Raw genomic sequence first — 17346 nt, forward strand, 5'->3', positions numbered from 1 at the left:
TTTATGACACGAAACACAATCGGCTTCCTTTGTTTGGGCTATTGAGTTTCGAAGTTGGTTGTGTTATATATATATGAATCAGTTGAGACGGGGTTAAAAGAAGACGCCCTAATTATTTGGGCTTTATTGGGCCTTTTAAATGCTTAGATTTATATAATTAATGGGCTTCTTTGTAAATTTTGAGTATCTTTGTTCTTATACACTTTGATAACCAAACCGGAAACCGAAATTTGGTACAAAGAAAAAAACCAAACCGGTACAGAAGAAAAAAACTATCCTTTTGTTTCGGTCTAATCCACTCCTTCTGTGTTGCAGAAGTTAACAATGGCGGTTCTCGAAGCTGCTCTCTCCATCCTCTCCTTCTCTTCTTCTTCATCCTCAAAACCTCATCTCTTCTCCAGGCAAACTAAACCAACCTCCTTAAGTATTCAAATTCCAAGTAACCTCTCTCCCTTCTTCCCTCTCACTCTCAGTACTCCTCTTCGCACCGGCGGTGATAACTCTCGGCGACTCGTCTCCGTATGCTCTTCCGTCACGGAGGAAGAAGCATCACCTCCCACCGAAGAAACCCAGAAGGAGAATCTCAAAAGGAAGCTTTTTGTATTCAATCTCCCTTGGTCCATGAGCGTCAACGACATTTCCCAGCTCTTCGGACAATGCGGGACTGTCTCCAGCGTCGAGGTTCTTTGTTTCTATCTCTTAAACTCGTACAAAGTTCTGTTCTTGTTTATTAAAGTTTGAAACTTTATTATCAGATCATAAAGCAAAAAGATGGGAAGAACCGAGGTTTCGCTTTCGTGACAATGTCTTCTGGAGAAGAAGCTCAATCCGCTGTTGACAAGTTCGATTCTTTCGTAAGTTATATATCAAATGTGTTCTTCTCTCTTGTCTTGGCTTGTTTGTGTGTTCTTTTGATTATGATGTTACTTTGTTTATCAGCAAGTCTCAGGGAGGATCATAAGGGTAAGCTTTGCAAAAAGGTTCAAGAAACCTACCGTGAAACCACCTAACGCTCTTCCTCCTTCTACTCAAGAAACTCGTCACAAACTCTATGTATCTAACCTTGCTTGGAAAGCGAGATCAACTCATCTCCGTGAGTTCTTCACTGCTGCAGACTTCAACCTTGTTTCAGCTCGTGTTGTTTTCGCTGACCCTGGAGGTAGAGCTTCTGGCTATGGCTTTGTCTCGTTCCCTTCTAGAGAAGAAGCTGAGGATGCAATCTCTAAATTGGACGGGAAGGTATAAAGTTTGCTATATTTATCTTTAAGCAATGTTCAAGAAATCGTTAGGCAGTACTTAGGACGATTTTCTTAAAGTCTAGACCGATCTTTTTTATAAGTATATTGAGAGTTCATTACTTTTTTGTTTGCCTGTAGGAGCTAATGGGCAGACCTATCAGTCTAAAGTTTAGTTTGAGAAGCGCGGGTGAATCTGAAGATAGTAACACAATAGAAGATAACAATACTTCTGAAGAGGAACCTGAAGATGGTGATGACACAATAGAAGCCTCTGAAGAAAAACCTGTGGAGTGATGACTCTTATTCTTTCTCAGTTTATTCTTCACTACACATCTTTATTACAAGTTTTGAATATCTACTGCTATCAAGAACACACAAAAAAATAGAATTTATTCGCATACTAGACTTCAAATAATGCTAATGTAATGATAAATAATCACCAAGCCATACCGTATCCTGTAGCTTCATCATACCTAGTAAGTTCATCAAACGAGGCACAGCTTCCTGTTTGGTAATGTCTTCCTTTGATCTTCATTGTGACATCCCTCGTCTTACCCATGAACTGTCCTGTAGAATATGACCTCGAAAATCGCCAAGCCGAGCCTTCCATAAGCCTTTTGCTTGGGCTAGTTGTAGGATTGTTTTCTTCAAACATGACACTGCTTCCTGTCTGGTAATGTTTTCCTTTGGTCTTATCCATCGTCTTAATCATGAAATGTCCAGTAGAATGTGACCTCGAAAATCGCCAAGCCGATGCTTCCATAAGCCTTTTGCTTGAACTAGTGGTAGGATAAGTTTCTTTGAATTGGTAATGTTCTCTTTTGGTCTTAACCATAAAACGACCTGTAGAATGTGACCTAGAGAATGGCCAAGCCGAGGCGGCTTCAGGGAACCTTTTGCTTGAACTAGTGGAAGGAGGATTCACTTCTTCATAGTTTAAGTCTTGAATAGTAATTGTAACCGTGTTGTGCAAAGACTCATGGCTTCCAGAACCAACCACTCCGGGGTCTAACTCACACCGGCAAACAGGGCAAGTCTTGTGTGACTCAAACCAAGAATCAATGCAAGTTGAATGAAACCCATGACGACACACTGTTATTAGCCTAACGGTGTCTTCATCTGAAAACTCTGCCAAGCAGATAGCACATTCAGTACACTGGTTTCTCATTGTTGCGGATGAATAGAGGATTACGGGAAAGGACTTGATGATAAATGGGTCGAGGCCTGTGTTTTCAGGGGGAGTGTTGACGTGGATTAGGTCACCGTAGGGTGTTCTCTGAAGGGTCCAAGCTGAGGACAAACGGTTCAGAAGACATCTCCAGAAGAAGAGGACGAAGAATCCGGCGATAATGATAAAGAGAAGACTGCCGGTTAAGATTACTGTGATGGGCATGGTGATTGTAGGGAAGACATCAGGATCTGGTATTGTTGTTGTTGTTGAAGCCATTTGAGGATTGGTACGGCCGGATATGAAAACACTCCGGCTGTAACTAGTTTTGTTTAATTGATTGGGAATGAAGAAAGGTTTTGTTCTGAGAATTGCTTGTGGTGAAAGAAACTGTTGTAATAACTAACAAGTGAGTAGAGAGAAGTGAGGAGAAGGAAGTGGCTATGTTAAATATATATCAGTGGCTTTGCTTAGCAATTTGAGCGAGTCTTATGTGACAGTTTAAAACCAAAAGTTAGTGTCTTAATAAATATGTTTAAATGTTAAAAATAGGACAAGAATATTTTCAAGTTTGTTGTTGTTGTTGCTTATGTTATTTTTTTTGATACATGTCATGTATCTTGTGGATTCCTTAGCTTTTTTTGTTTGCATTAGATTGTTCTTGTTAATGTCCAGGTCCATCTTTTTCTTTTTACTTTCCTATTTGCTTTGATAAGTTTGATTTTATATCAATGAGGCTTTGTTATTTGCTTACTTTAAGTGTATCAAGATATTTCAAACAATCTTTGGTTAGTAGCTTTGTCAGTAACTTAGACACATTGTAAGTTGTTATATATTCACTAAAAAGGTAAAAACATTGTCAGCAACATAGACACATATTAACTGAAAATATCTCAGACTTTACAAAATTCAATACAAACCATAAGTTGAATACGTCTCTCTGAGCATGTGAATAACAAATGCCATTGGTACTAGCCTGAAACTAACTTCACAAGGAATCTTTTAGAAGTTAGTCAAAACAAATGTCAGTGTCATTTGCATCAAATTGATGGGATATCCTAAATAAATTAATCACAAATTATGCTTAGATATCTCTAAGAAAGCGAATCCTATGACAAAAGTAGACACTATTTGCAGACTTAGGGTTTAAGACTATTAATCCCACTTTAGAAAAACAACAAATAATAAGAGGTAACTGCGCCACCAAGATATATAAAAAGTAAAAATGTAATCAACTGAATGAGCCAGTGATGTATTGGCACGTATGCAGGGAGAGCGTCACGGACCACGGTGTTGATGGTGGGCTAAAGTGGGACAGTGGTCACTATGACAGACCCCGTGGCATCACTTATTTTTCTTTTTGTCACTAAATGACCTTCTCTTTTAATCTGATCAATTTATCAAGTGGACCCTTATATAATTGGCATTAAGTTATGGCTTCGACACCTGCACTTTTTTTGGGTTTTAGTTCATCAATAATTTGATTGATTTTGGATATTACATTGAAACCGATGATTGTAAGTTTTAACTACACAACTAAAAATTTCTGGACTGAACGATCTCTCTTTTATACTTCTTATTTCATGGAATCAATTGATATAACTAGAAATTTATATCATATGCTATAACACTTTTCAGTGAAAAGTAAATGAATTAAGAGTGAATAAAAACTTCTGAAACGCTCTCGTGATAGAACCCTAACTCGGCGGCCGCCATCCCTCGCGGTCGCCGGATCTGATCTTGAAAACTGTATTTTCTCCCTTTCCTCTCTTAGATCTCTTCTCCTCTTTCTTTTAGAGCTGCTCCAGTTGCCCGTGTTCTGAATATACTCTATAAGAGCTTTTGGTTTTTCAGATCTGTGATCCTCTTGTAGTTCTGGGTGCGTAGAGTGGTGTTTGTCGGTGGTGGTTAAGGGTTGGTCCCTTCTATGGCCTCCATCTGCGTCTCCTAGCGAGGTAAAAGTCTGAGCCTTGGTGTCTCTGTTGTGATGTGGCCGTTGTGTCTACAATCGGTTTTGGGTAGTGTTGCAACTCTTTGTTAGGGATTGAACCCAGTTAGTCTGTCTTGGATTTTAGAGTTGGTCTTGGTTGGTCTTTGGTTCTGCAACGGTGAAGCAGTGAGGTGGTGTTGTGAGGAGCAGTCGAAGGTTTTATGGGTTTGAGATGAAGACAAGTTCAGTTCATCTCTTCACCTGCTGTGTTTTAAAGGTATCATATCTCGTCCTTTGAATAAGTGTTCCTGGTTTGCCTTTGGTCGTTCTTCCTCGGTGGCTTCAACTCGTGAAGCAATAAAATGAGGTTGAAGTGTGGAGGTGTCCAGATGAAGGGGCGATTGAAGATGAAATTTCACAGGTGTGGTTCCCTCTGGTGTTATGTTTGGCCTATGGTATTGTGGTTTGGTTGTTGTCATCGTGAACAAGTGATTCAGATGAGGTCTTTGTGTTCTGGTGTTGTCATCTTGGACAGGAGGTTCAGATAAGGTTTTTGTGGTTTGGTGTTGTCATCTTGAACATGAGGTTCAGATGAGGTTCTGCTCTCCTTCACAAACTTTGCGTGCTCGCTTGCTCAGTTCGTAGTAAGATCTCCGGCTAGTCATAGACAATTAAGTCTTTGTTCTGTTATCCTTTATTGTTTAACTTTGGGTTTTTGAGGGAATGTAAGGGTTTAGGTGATGTTTCGGTAGTTTGAACAAGACCCGTCTGTTTGGGTTATAGCTTCCCGTGTTTGGGTTTAGTTTCCGGGGATTTCTACGTTTTCCGCCGGCTTCAGGATTTCACCGATGTATCTTTTTTATGGTAGTAATGAAAATTTCAGTGGAAAAAAAAAAGAGTGAATTAAACTATTGTTGTGCAGAGGAGACTGGTGGTGGCTCTAACTCCGAGTAGTAATAAAAAAACTCAGCACGAGGCTGTGTAACGGTCCAAAAATCCAGCTGGATAACATAACTACTCCTAGGCGCACTCTAACCCACTCTAGTTCACTCAACTCTAACCTACGCCTCAGCGCAATCTAGCACGACGTTTACTCCAAACAACCGGCGATGCGATTTCGATTTTTTTTAAATATCAATTAGTTATAACAGAAACGCGAATCGCGATTTTTTGAGTTTCAATGAACAAAAACCACAAGAAAACTGTAGAAGACGATGAAAAAAGCTAGAAGTCAGCAGTTTTCCGGTGAGAGGTTCGGCGGCGGGGAAGCGATTCCGTCTCTCTCAACTTCCTTATGCTACTCCGGATAGCCACCGAAGCGTCGGTACCGATCATCAACCCAGAGATTTCGCCATCCTCGTCGGATTCTAATCGAGGAAAACAACAATCAATCAGAAATCGAAACTCAAGTGAATCGAATAATCTGCATTGTATACCTAGACGCTTCGATGAACGCATGAATCCGTTAAACTGAGCCAAATCTGAGAAAACAATTTCAAAACCCGATCAGAAAATTGATGAAGATTCGTTCGGGATTTGGATCGGAGTAAGGGAACCTGATTGCGAGGGAGCGTGAGAAGAGAGGTAGAGGATGACGAAGCAGATTAGAGTGAGGACGGGGATGAAGTGGACGAGGTTCTCGCGTTTCTGATGAGGCGACGATAACCGTCTGAGCTTAACGTCCTTGAGGTCGTGATCGTCGTAATCTGCGGCGGACGATGACGACGAAGAAGGAGGAGGAGGAGGAGAGGAGAGTGATTCTTTCCGCTTGGAGTCATTGATATCGTAGCTTTGGAGCTTCGAAGCTGATGCGTCTATGGAAAGCCTCTGCATCGCCGACGGAGAGAGAAAGAGAACTTGGCAGAGGTTATTGGTGATGGAGTGAGTAATACAAATAAATAAATATGCATATTAACTATCGTATTAAATTGGATATAAATTACTGAGATTATATTTCTTTCTAAATTCTAATTTTGTTCTAAAAGAAATTATTTCTCTAATTAGTCGTATCGGTTCCTCATTTACTTTGGAATCAAAATATTAAACCGAAGAAAAATATTAAAAAGATATGACCACTGGTGTGTAAATATTTAAATATTTAAAAATTAATAACTTAAACCGGTATCTTTGGTATGAGCTATTTATCCAACCAAGTAATTTAATTTATTGTGATGATTTATTTATTGTGATGCATATTAAACGGAAAATCTTAATTATCTGTTATCAGAATATTTTGGATGATTCAAACAGAACCGGGTAGGAATCGAAAATGGTAGAACAACAAGCATTTTTTAGGGTTACAAAAGTCCAGTCCACCCAGCCCACTTATTAGACTAATGTGGGTATTTAACTAGTTTTTTTTTTTTTGGTAAAATGTTAAAATATTATTACCAATTTTCATTTTTGACAGAAGATACATAGAAAACAAGTAGCAAAAAAAGAAGCAAAACAAACGTAGCCACTATGCAGCAACAAAGGAACGAACCGAGAACAGCACAAACCCAAATGAGTAAGCAGTTTAAAAGCGAGACGATACCGGACCTACCAACCACAAGTACTAGATGAGAAACACGATGGTTGCCGCGAGCTACCGAGAGAAGCTTTTTTCATTCATAAATCAGGTCAAGACCACGTCATATTCCCGCAAACACATGGAAAGTGGGAACAGACGCAGACTTGACCGTCATGTATTTAACTAGTTGAAAGTGTTCTCTTTGTTAGCAAAAGATTTGATGATGCTAATGATAGTGTGAATCCAATAATGAGTTATGTATCTTGAGATTTCCACTCTCAACTGATAGGATTCGTTTCCTAACTTGTTTTCTCCTGCATAAAATTGTTTTAGGGTTACAAAAGTCAGGCCCATCCTAGGCCACTTATTAGACTAGTGTCGGTATATAACTAGTTGAAAGTGTTTTATTTGCTGGGAAAAGATTTGATGATGCTAATGATAGTGTGAGTCCAATAATGAGTTGTGTATCTTGAGATTTCCACTCTTAACTGATAGGATTCGTTTCCTAACTTGCTCTCTCTTGCATTCTTTTTTTACACAGGAGGACTCATCATGTCTTTTATATGGCACTTAGAGTCCACAAGAACATACAACTGAGAATCATGGAAGTTGGTCGAAACCTAGGAAACTTGATTGGCCGATGGCTTGACCGGATGAAGCAATCAGCTCAGGTTCTACTACCAAAAAAATGCAAAGCCAACCGAGAGACTTAATTCAACATGTCATTAGTTTAAAAAAGATAAACAAACACTTATAATCATACGGTTAACTAATCCATACTTAAAGTTTAGATTTGAAAAGTAGAGGTTTTGGAAGGTGGTTTAAGATCTTAATAATATATAAATAAATAATTAAAAATTTTAAACAAAATTTTAAAATAGTTTCAAAAGGAAATCTAAAATATCATAATAAAAATTTGAAATAAAAAATTCGAAATATTATTTATAAAAAAAATCAATTTGAAAACATATAATTCAAAAACTTTTATTATTATTATTTATTTAAATAATTATATATATATGTATATCTATAAATCACTTTATGTATCTTTAATAAGAAAAATATTTATGAAAATATCTATAAATAGTGATGGTAAAAGCGAAATTTCCATTTTATTCTTTCTTTGTAAAATCCTACTATATAAAAGGGACTAAATCTCTCTATCCTAAACCTTGCCACATAGGCAAAAATATTGAGAACCAATCAATATGCCATGTCATTTTGGACTGGACTTAAAATTTAAAAAAAAATCAACATGGCATATTGGTCGGAGCCCATTACATATTCTCTTGGTTTTACGTATTGGTCGGAGCCCATTACATATTCTCTCCCTCTAAAAGTGTCCACATGGCATATTTTGGGTTCCACAATTTTTTTAATTTTTTTACAACATAAATTGTTGACAAAAACCTAAATAAGCACGATGATGTCATAGTCATCCCGTCCCTACGATCATAATAATTTATACTAGATTTTGACCCGCGCTTTCAAAACGCGGATTTATTTTTGTTTTTTTTTTCAATTGACAAATATTTAGTAAATGTCACATTTTCATATATTTGTGTTTTATTTTATAAAAGACTTAAAAATTTTATCTTTATTTATCGTATTTCATTTTAAATGATTATTTATGTTAAAAAAATTAAACTTTATTTTTTTAATGAATTAAGTTGGTATAACTCTGATAAATTAATTTTATTATGGGGTTAATATTTTAATTAAAAAATTATATACTTTTAATAAAGATTTATACTTTTCAATAAAAAAATTCAATTATTTTTATGAATGCTTAAATTATATTAAGAAAAGAAAAAAATAATAATTAATAATAGTTGAAAAAAAATTATTTGAACTTGGACTCAATGGCCCAAAAGAAAAAAAAAGGTGAGAATTGAATCTGATTTTTTAATAGGCCCAAATGGCCCAAAAGATATTTGATTTGGGCTGGATCCAAAAATAATGACCCAATATAGATTTGTTATTAATATTACTTAATTGCCCTTAATGAAACATGCAATGTTAGTGAAAGAAACATGCCCCTAAGGTAATTATGACAATAAGATCCTGCTTTAATAGTATGGATATCAATTCTTTGATTTTCTTCCTGTTTGGTTGATTCAGTACTTGTACTCGCCTTTTACAGTTTAGTTAATAAAATTATTGCGGTTAAAAAAAAAAAAAAAAAAGTCATCCCGCCCCTACGTTTACCGTTTCAGTTAGCGAAGATAATCAATCCATATATCAGCCTTTAATTCTAACAACTACAACTAAACTTTCATCGATACGTTTCAGAAGCTTCTCAGTTGAATCCTATAAATATACGTCCACATATAACACAATCCCCATCTCTTAGAGCTGCCAGAATCAAGAAGTACTCAGCAGCAGAAGAACACGGTAAAGTTTCCGCTTTCGCCTTTGAATTTCAAGTCGTAACTGATTCTGTAGATCGGATTTCGGCCTGAGAATTTTTTTTATAAGGAGATTTGCTCTGAGCAAATAGATTTGCACTTGATCCTCTCGACATCTATGGTATCCTTTTAACTTCGGTTAGATTAGTTTTTTTTGATATTTTTCTTTTTTTTGGATTTTTGAGCTATTTAGGATTCTTTGACGAAAATAGACAAAGTATGTAAGAGACATAAGAGATTTGGAACACCCTTACTCCTTGGAGCAACTAAGTGTTCTGTCTGAAGACTCCATCACTCTCGATGACAAGCTTAATCGCGTCCAGTGAGTATTATTAGTCCTCTGTTTAATGATCTCACTGTGTAGTCCCAATGATAGTGAGAAAAAAAAGTTTAATTTTGGATCCAAAAGTGTGAGGCTTTTTTTTGTGTGTACATGATATTTAATGATTTGTGAGTTTGTGGGTTTTGGTTATGTGATCAATTCACGATAACGTTTACACCGACCATACGGATTATATGGCAACTATATTTGGTATGCGTTTGAGAACTAAGCTTAAAGAATGCTTGCCTCTCCACTATAAGGTCAACTATCCTTTTAAGTAAAAAGACAAGTTTTTTCAATGGTCATTTGTTATATATGTGTGATTGTTTCTGTTTCCTTTTACTTATGTTCAGGTTGATATCAGAGTGTCTCCCGGTTCTCATGCCGATGAACATTCAGGTAAGGAAGTTAGGAGATGGCTTAAGTCACTTAATTCATTTGTGGTCTCTTTTAAAACCTTAACAACTGTATAGTTTGCAAGAGTATGGATGATATGTCAAGTGAAAAAAAATTAACGAATGTAACGCTCATGGATTTTGCTATACAAATTCATTTGTGCTTTGTTATTGCAGATGCTTCGTGGATTTTATTTGGTTTGGATAATTGCCCATGTGGCCTGTGAATGCATCTATGCAGATTGGAATGTTTTTATTTTATTTTAAACAGTACAGATCAGAGCAGAGGGTCTAAGGCTGAACAGACGTGTGGGGATCGAATACTTAGCAGTGTGGCTAACACGATCAGGATCTGTCCCACGCTATAACCTGATGGAAGATGCGGCTCCAGCTGAGATAAGTCGTGTCCAGAACTGGCAATGGATTAGGTATGAAGTGGAGTTGGACGGAGATGGGCTTGGAGTCAGGGTGAACAAAGAGTTGTTTGAGAGAGTTGTGGAAGAAGAGATGGAAAGAATCGAGAAAGAAGTTGGTAAAGATAAGTTTAAGAAAGGAATGTATAAGGAAAACTGCAAGAAGTTTACAAAGCAATGTACTGCAAGTGAGCTTGATGATTTTCTTACACTTGCTGTTTATGATCATATTGTAGCTCACTACCCAAACAATGTGTCAAGGCCCTGAGAGAAGAAAAGAAGATGCTGGAAGAGAGAGTTTGAGATATGAGTGTTGTACTTTTGTCTTCTATGTTTGTTTCTCATTTGCTTTTTTTCTATATGTCTGTATATTGGATGAACTTGATGTTTTTATCTCCAATATGAAATAAATGTTTCTATAACATCGCTTCTAATGTGTAAGGGGCTATATAGCATTGTTTATTTTGATATTAAACAATCTATAGAGTTCAAAATATATAAAATACAATTGGCTGTTTGTTATTTCTTTTTCTATTTTTGATCTTCTGATTCTTTGGAGCTGCTAGGTTTTTATTATAACCGTGAAAAATATATGAATGATAAATGTAAAAACTTTGCAAGTTAATTGCCTGATTATTGAAGTGTTGTCCTGACTTTTGAGAAAGAATATCGTAGAAAGATGACTGTTAGTTTACAAAAAAGAAAGATGACTGTTGATGACATACACAACATAATATTTTGCAGGAGAAGAATAACGGATCTGAATAAGCAACAAAAAAACAATAACACTATATATATATATATATATGAATACATTAATCGTAGCTCAAAATGTACACAAATTAACCAGTAACATACACACGTTATCTTTCAATTGCAAGCATAATGAACTGCTGTAATACACCAAACACAGATCTCCGCGCTTGCGCGGAGTTGACGATTCCTAGTATAAATAATGGGAAAGAACCTCAAATGTCAGTTCCTGGGCCTACAATTGGACACAAACGTTAGGGCCTAGGCCCATAATAACGATCGGTCTTCCTGTCTTTCTCTTATCCACGTAGTAGTTTTGAAATCACACCACCATCAATGGCTGCTTTATCTTCTTCAGCTACAATCTTCTACTCTCCTTCCCTAACCCCTTTCACCGCCAGTCAACGGTCCCTCTCTTCTCCCACTCGGATCCGTTCCTCGCCTCGTGTTCTCAGAGGATTTCATAGCCTTCGAAACCGTGAATTCCACCGATTCTCTCAAAATGTTACCGCCGGCGGCAGGTTCAATAGCTTCTCGTGTAACTGCTTATCCGCCGTATCCACCACCACTCTCGATTACGAGGTGATCTTCGTCGATTGAATTTTGGTTATGATTACTGTTGCTGACGGTTGTTTAGTAATAGTGCTTATAGATTGACAATGTTCACTATTAGTAGGGGTTATTGGTTGTTGTATTTTTATGGATTTGAAAATCCGAACTAAATCTAGTGTTATTGGTTCTATGATTTTCAAATCTGTATTAAAATCATGTGTTATTGGTTTAATGATTCATAAATTCTATATCAAATCAAGTGTTATTCAATCGCACGGATTTACTAATATATTTGATTTTATAATGGATTTGAATGGATTTGCTTGGATTTTTCTGTTAAAAATACAAAGACTCAAATCCGAGGGAAAACCTCCGGATTTGTATATTTTACTTGAATTTATAAATACTATATGGATTTCTAAATCAATCAAAATATATAAACCAATAACACCTCCTTAGTCATATAGTACTTCTGGTTTAATATGGTTAACTAAATAACCACACTGGTTTAAGCTTCCCTTTACTTAACCGGTGTAACAAACTTTGGTTAATCAATCAATTCATTTCACTTTATTCAATATTCACCATGATACTGAATCCAATTATGTATTTGAGAGTATAATGCAGTTCACAGACGGTGGCAAAGAGGTGGAGTTGAGACTGAGGTTGAAGACAGGGGAGACGCTTTCTCCAAAGGATATATCTGTGGACGCAGATGGAACATCTTTAGCTGTTAAAGAGAAGCGTAACGGTCTGCTGATAACGCTTCTTGAGACTAACCAGCTCTTTGAGAAGATCATGCCCTCCGAAACCATTTGGTAAGTAAGATCTTGTATTTTTGAGGTGTTTTTCTTTTTTTTTTAAAGGATGAAGTTTTGATTTTTTTTTGTTTTTTATCAGAGCAGGTACATAGATGAAGATCAGTTGGTTGTGAACATGAAGAAGGTGGATGGGGAGTTGAAGTGGCCTGATGTTGTTGAGTCTTGGGAGTCTTTGACTGCTGGGATGATGCAGCTTCTTAAAGGGGCGTCGATCTACGTTGTTGGAGATTCTACTGAGATTAACCAGAAAGTGTGTCGGGAGCTAGCGGTTGGTCTTGGGTATGAATCAGGAGCTGGAATAGTGTTGTGACAGATGTTTATAGAGTCTTATATGGTTGATGTGAGGTGCAGGTATAGTCCTCTAGACTCAATGGAGTTGCTGGAGAGCTTTTCGAAGCAAACAATTGATTCTTGTGAGTCTCTCTGGCTTTAGAATATGATTATCTTGTTGTTTTAACTCATTCTCAGGACTCTTTGTTTTTGTGTTTTTATTTTTAGGGATTCTTGCTGAAGGGGAGGATTCTGTAGCTGAAGCAGAGAGTTCTGTTTTAGAAAGCTTGAGCAGCCATGTCCGTACTGTTGTCTCAACTTTGGGAGGTAAGCATGGAGCTGCTGGGAGAGCTGATAAGTGGAGACACCTCTACTCTGGATTTACTGTATGGGTATCACAAACTGAAGCTACAGGTCAATTCTCTCTATGCATGTGACCCTTGACAACAAAAAAACAGAATGATCATTTGCTTACACATCAAACATTGTTTCTGGATGTAGATGAAGAATCAGCTAAAGAAGAAGCAAGGCGAAACAAGCAAGAGAGGGAGATTGGGTATTCAAACGCAGACGTGGTGGTGAAGCTCCAAGGTTGGGACCCGACGCATGCCAAGAGCGTGGCTCAGGCCTCGTTGAGTGCACTCAAGCAACTGATCATCTCAGACAAGGGACTTCCAGGTAAATAAACAGAAGAAACAAATTGTCAGTTTTGATGAATAATCTGATGGCGTTAAATGGGTGGTTATGTTTTTTTGAAGGTAAGAAGAGTCTGTACATAAGGCTAGGTTGCCGTGGAGATTGGCCCAATATAAAACCTCCGGGATGGGATCCGTCGTCTGACACCGGAGCTCATCCAAGCTTCTCATAAAGTATTCTTAAAACAAAGCTCTTTTGTTCTCTCTTCTATAAAACCCAGCAACAAGCGTTGTAAAGAGATCATTTGCGTAGAAGAAGTATATTTGATGATTTAAGTTTTGACCATTTGAGTAAAAAGCCAGGTCTAATGAACAACAAAGAACATAAAAGCTTGATCAATAAAGAAAAATGTCAAATTGAGGAAACATCAGAACAATGGAGATTCTTTTGACAGAGAAAAACTAAACGGAACAAGTTCCTTTCGTCTTTAAATCTTATTATAAAGTCAGACAGCACAAAGAAGTCGACACATTTTTTCAATCCCATCTTTAACAGCCACCTGTGATCGGTTCCATTTTCACAGCAGTGTGTGGCAAGCGTTGTAGAGCTGTAATGGTGGTTTTCAGAAGATGATCATCTCCAACAATCATCCGCAGCTTCCTCGAGAATCCCTCTCGAGATATCTTCTTCTCCTGCCAAGATCACACAGATTGGGTAAAAAAAACAATGACATATGGGTAAAAAAACAAAAGCAAGGACTCGAAATAGTTTTGCTACTACATACCCTAAGTTGTTGGTAATAAGCAGTGATTAAGTCCATGTCTTTCTGAGCAATTTTGCTTGAGATTGCCTTGAAGAGCAGAGGGTAAGGCATCAAATTCGAGCTGGGCCTCCTAGTTCTGGAACCGGCACTGTTGGAGAGAGAACCTTTGGCTCCTTCCAAGGTGAGCCCTGAACTCTCATGCTTACTCTGAGCAGCAGAAAGTAAATTCCCTGCAAAGACAGTATATGTAATCTAGTTTTGACTACTGCATAAAACAAAAAAATGTAATGGTCGAAATACTCATATATATTTAGCCATAACCATCTCACTGGACCGTGGACCCCGGGGACTATGAAATATGCTACCATCCCCAGAGGTCACAAGATGACACGGTTCAGAATAGCTGATCTTGCTGCAAGATCTATATGCTGTCTCCCATTCAATGCGTCATCAGTAGATTTTTTATGGAAATGATTATGTGAAGGAGAAATCACCTTCAGCATTGGGGATAGACAACAGCTTGAAGCTAACTACAAATTCTGGGTAAACATGAGTGTTCATATTCATGTTCCAGACAACATAATGCTTCGGACTCGAGATATTATCAACTCCATTATCATACCCTTCTCCACCAGTAACGAACTGCGCTCTATCGCCACCAAGAGGCTCCATGTTCCCCATTATCACACGGCACAAAACCATGTGACGCACACCGTTTTCATCAACATCACAATGTGTAGCACTGTTATAACAACATCTTTCACATTTGCTTAAAGAGAAAAATAAAACAAATGAACTAACTAAACCATGGAGGAAGTCTAAACCTGAAGTAAGGGCAGTTTGCAGCAGCTAAGTGAACACCAACACCATACTTTGACTTCTTGATTAGCTCTCCACACACTCCAAGTCCATGCATCATCACTGCAGACAACAGTTCCTTCTTCGCAGGAAGCCAAGCGTATCTAATGTTTGCATCTCCTCGGCTTAGCTTAGTGATGTCAGCTTGTTTCTTGAAAAGAGATTGACGATCTTTGGCGACGCCACCTGAGAACCGATACGCATCAAGAACCTCTACATGTCCTAGAGCGGCCATGCCTAAAACAAACTTTTCTTTGACAGCGTCTACATCGAGTTCTTCCTCCTCAGCAGGCTTGACACCAGAGAACATACTAGCTTCGGTCTCGTCGTCCCACCTCTGGACATCATCATCATCGAGCTCAAGGCTGCAGCTATCCGTACTGTTCAACTTCAGCTTCGGTGATTTCCCACCGTTGATATCAATCTCAAGGTGCAGCTTGATCTCACATTGACCATGTTGTTCAAGATCTTCTCCTCCCACACTGTCAGGAAAAAAGCATTTTCCAGCAATGTCGATCCACGCGAGGTGTGTCTTCACACCAGTTTCCAAGTCCAGTCGATGCATGTGTAAGAAATCAAGAACGAAATGGCTACCGGAACAGTTCACCTCAATAGCAGCTCTCTTTTCTTCGAGATCGTTCCTGATGGAGCAAATAACATTCTCAGGTAAATCAGTCCATTCACCGTTCTCATAGAGCATTACACGCTTTGGCACTCCTGTCTTCTTGAAGTAAGAGTAGTATCTGACCAGAGACTTCCCAGAGTAATTCTCAGAGCCATTAACTTCGTTTCTACGTTTATCAAATTTTTCGGTTGAACCGTTAGGTGAGAGTACGCATTGCAGCTTAGCAGTTGACTTTCCAGAATCATATGAAGTATAGTACGAGGGATGCTTTCTTTTTTTTCCAAGTCCATCTTTAAAGTTACTATCCGATACCTTGACGATGTTGGATTCCATTTCTATCTGCTAACAAAGCTGAACTTAAAAACTTGAACAGGAACTGAGCGAACAAATCTAAATCTCTAGCGGTTCTGAAGACGGCAACACAACAACATCATGGAAAAAAGCTGCAAGAAGAAAGGGTATGCGTCAGATATGAAAAAACAACAGTGACCGTATATAAGTATCTAAGGTTCACAAGGAATATAATCTCAAAGTAGAGTAAAGAAGCATAAAATAAAAAAAACTATCATCATGATGCAATAACCCAAGTCGCAAAAGGCACTGCCACACACACACACCATCAGAAAGTTAACTATATGAAATGAGTTTTCCAGCAAAGCATCATGCTCAGTAGAAACAACAGTATTGATACAAAAGGTAAGTACCACATGAGGAGAACAGATTCAGTATGCAATTAACAATTAGAAAAATGGATGATTCTTGCTTCTACCAGCAAAATCCACTTACACACTCTCAGGCCAATATATCCAAGGAAAGAAGTCACAATAAGAGGATGTAAAATAGCAGATACAAAAACTAATCCAGAGTATATATACCAGTAAACTCATCAGAGAAAAGGTTGAGACTAACCAGGCTGACTTGTCTTCATCTTTGGTGCCTTGACTCTTAGAAAAGTAGAAGTAATCAGAGAACAAATGTCGCTGTTCTTCTCCAGTTTTTTTTCTTTTTTTTTTCCACAAAACGTGTATCTGCACGACAAGACAAACCCAAAAATTCCAACCTTCAATAGCGTAAACAGACCAACATATAAACAGGACCTTTATCCAAAGCTGTCATGATTATGCAGCTCAGACAAACCTTTTGTGTTCGTGTTGTAACATTTTTAACCAATAACAAGTACCATTACAGAAGACTAAACAAACAAAAAAAGCAGATCCTAACTCTTAACACTCCAAAGTACAAAATTTTATTTTTTTACTTTTAAGACATGCAGAAAATTAAGCATAGCAGCTTTAACATGTTTTGATCCTAACACAATCAGAATATAAAACGAAACAATTCTTTCAAGCAGCTACTACTCAAAACCAAATTTCGTCAATCTATAAAACAGAAACTAAGAGGAAAATCAATTCACAGGATTAGAAAAATTGGATTAAAAAAAAAAAAACTTAACCTTTATGAATTCTTCGATGAGAGGGATGGTGGGGGCAAGGTAAGGTGTTCTCTGCAAGTAAAAGCCGCAGGAGAAATACGCTAAACCAACGAAAACCCTAAACCGGCGACGACGAAGAAGAAAGTGTCTCGAAAGAGACGAGCTTTATATATATATATATAGGTCTCCGACGAAGAAAGCTTATAATTAAGTCGGCGAGTGCCTTGGAATTTGCGTGGACAAAAGGCTT

The 17346-nt window shown here is 37.7% G+C and overlaps 6 protein-coding genes across 6 annotated transcripts; 3 read left to right on the plus strand and 3 right to left on the minus strand.

Moving 5' to 3' along the window:
- The first annotated feature begins 279 nt into the window (after window positions 1-279).
- Window positions 280-1685, plus strand: LOC106366974 (28 kDa ribonucleoprotein, chloroplastic-like). The gene is made up of 4 exons (XM_013806653.3): window positions 280-681; window positions 756-854; window positions 940-1239; window positions 1377-1685. The coding sequence occupies exons 1-4, from the start codon at window positions 325-327 to the stop codon at window positions 1530-1532; spliced, it is 912 nt and encodes a 303-aa protein (XP_013662107.2). The 5' UTR covers window positions 280-324; the 3' UTR covers window positions 1533-1685.
- On the minus strand, window positions 1511-5229 carry LOC106366973 (RING-H2 finger protein ATL28-like). Its single transcript, XM_048778485.1, has one exon. The coding sequence runs from the start codon at window positions 2683-2685 to the stop codon at window positions 1675-1677; it is 1011 nt and encodes a 336-aa protein (XP_048634442.1). The 5' UTR covers window positions 2686-5229; the 3' UTR covers window positions 1511-1674.
- Window positions 5230-5425: 196 nt separating this feature from the next.
- LOC106364510 lies at window positions 5426-6445 on the minus strand. Its single transcript, XM_013804066.3, has 3 exons — window positions 5893-6445; window positions 5773-5817; window positions 5426-5703 (listed from the first exon to the last, which is right to left on the minus strand). Exons 1-3 carry the CDS (start codon window positions 6167-6169, stop codon window positions 5561-5563), a joined length of 465 nt encoding a protein of 154 aa, XP_013659520.2. The 5' UTR covers window positions 6170-6445; the 3' UTR covers window positions 5426-5560.
- A 3795-nt stretch (window positions 6446-10240) lies between these two features.
- On the plus strand, window positions 10241-10810 carry LOC125608230 (malate synthase, glyoxysomal-like; the record flags this gene model as incomplete). Its single annotated transcript, XM_048778221.1, has 1 exon — window positions 10241-10810. A coding segment is annotated over one exon (414 nt), but the record flags the coding sequence as incomplete, so codon positions are not given.
- A 565-nt stretch (window positions 10811-11375) lies between these two features.
- Window positions 11376-13763, plus strand: LOC106366971 (probable inactive shikimate kinase like 2, chloroplastic). Its single transcript, XM_013806651.3, has 7 exons — window positions 11376-11721; window positions 12319-12509; window positions 12597-12791; window positions 12864-12925; window positions 13011-13196; window positions 13284-13460; window positions 13541-13763. The coding sequence occupies exons 1-7, from the start codon at window positions 11476-11478 to the stop codon at window positions 13648-13650; spliced, it is 1167 nt and encodes a 388-aa protein (XP_013662105.2). The 5' UTR covers window positions 11376-11475; the 3' UTR covers window positions 13651-13763.
- Window positions 13764-13798: 35 nt separating this feature from the next.
- On the minus strand, window positions 13799-17341 carry LOC106366970 (probable inactive poly [ADP-ribose] polymerase SRO1). Its single transcript, XM_013806650.3, has 6 exons — window positions 17118-17341; window positions 16574-16692; window positions 15006-16107; window positions 14676-14923; window positions 14203-14411; window positions 13799-14110 (listed from the first exon to the last, which is right to left on the minus strand). Exons 3-6 carry the CDS (start codon window positions 15995-15997, stop codon window positions 13967-13969), a joined length of 1593 nt encoding a protein of 530 aa, XP_013662104.2. The 5' UTR covers window positions 15998-16107; window positions 16574-16692; window positions 17118-17341; the 3' UTR covers window positions 13799-13966.
- Between the last annotated feature and the right edge of the window lie 5 nt (window positions 17342-17346).

Source organism: Brassica napus, chromosome A4 (assembly GCF_020379485.1).
Source record: "Brassica napus cultivar Da-Ae chromosome A4, Da-Ae, whole genome shotgun sequence".
Taxonomy (NCBI): Eukaryota; Viridiplantae; Streptophyta; class Magnoliopsida; order Brassicales; family Brassicaceae; genus Brassica; species Brassica napus.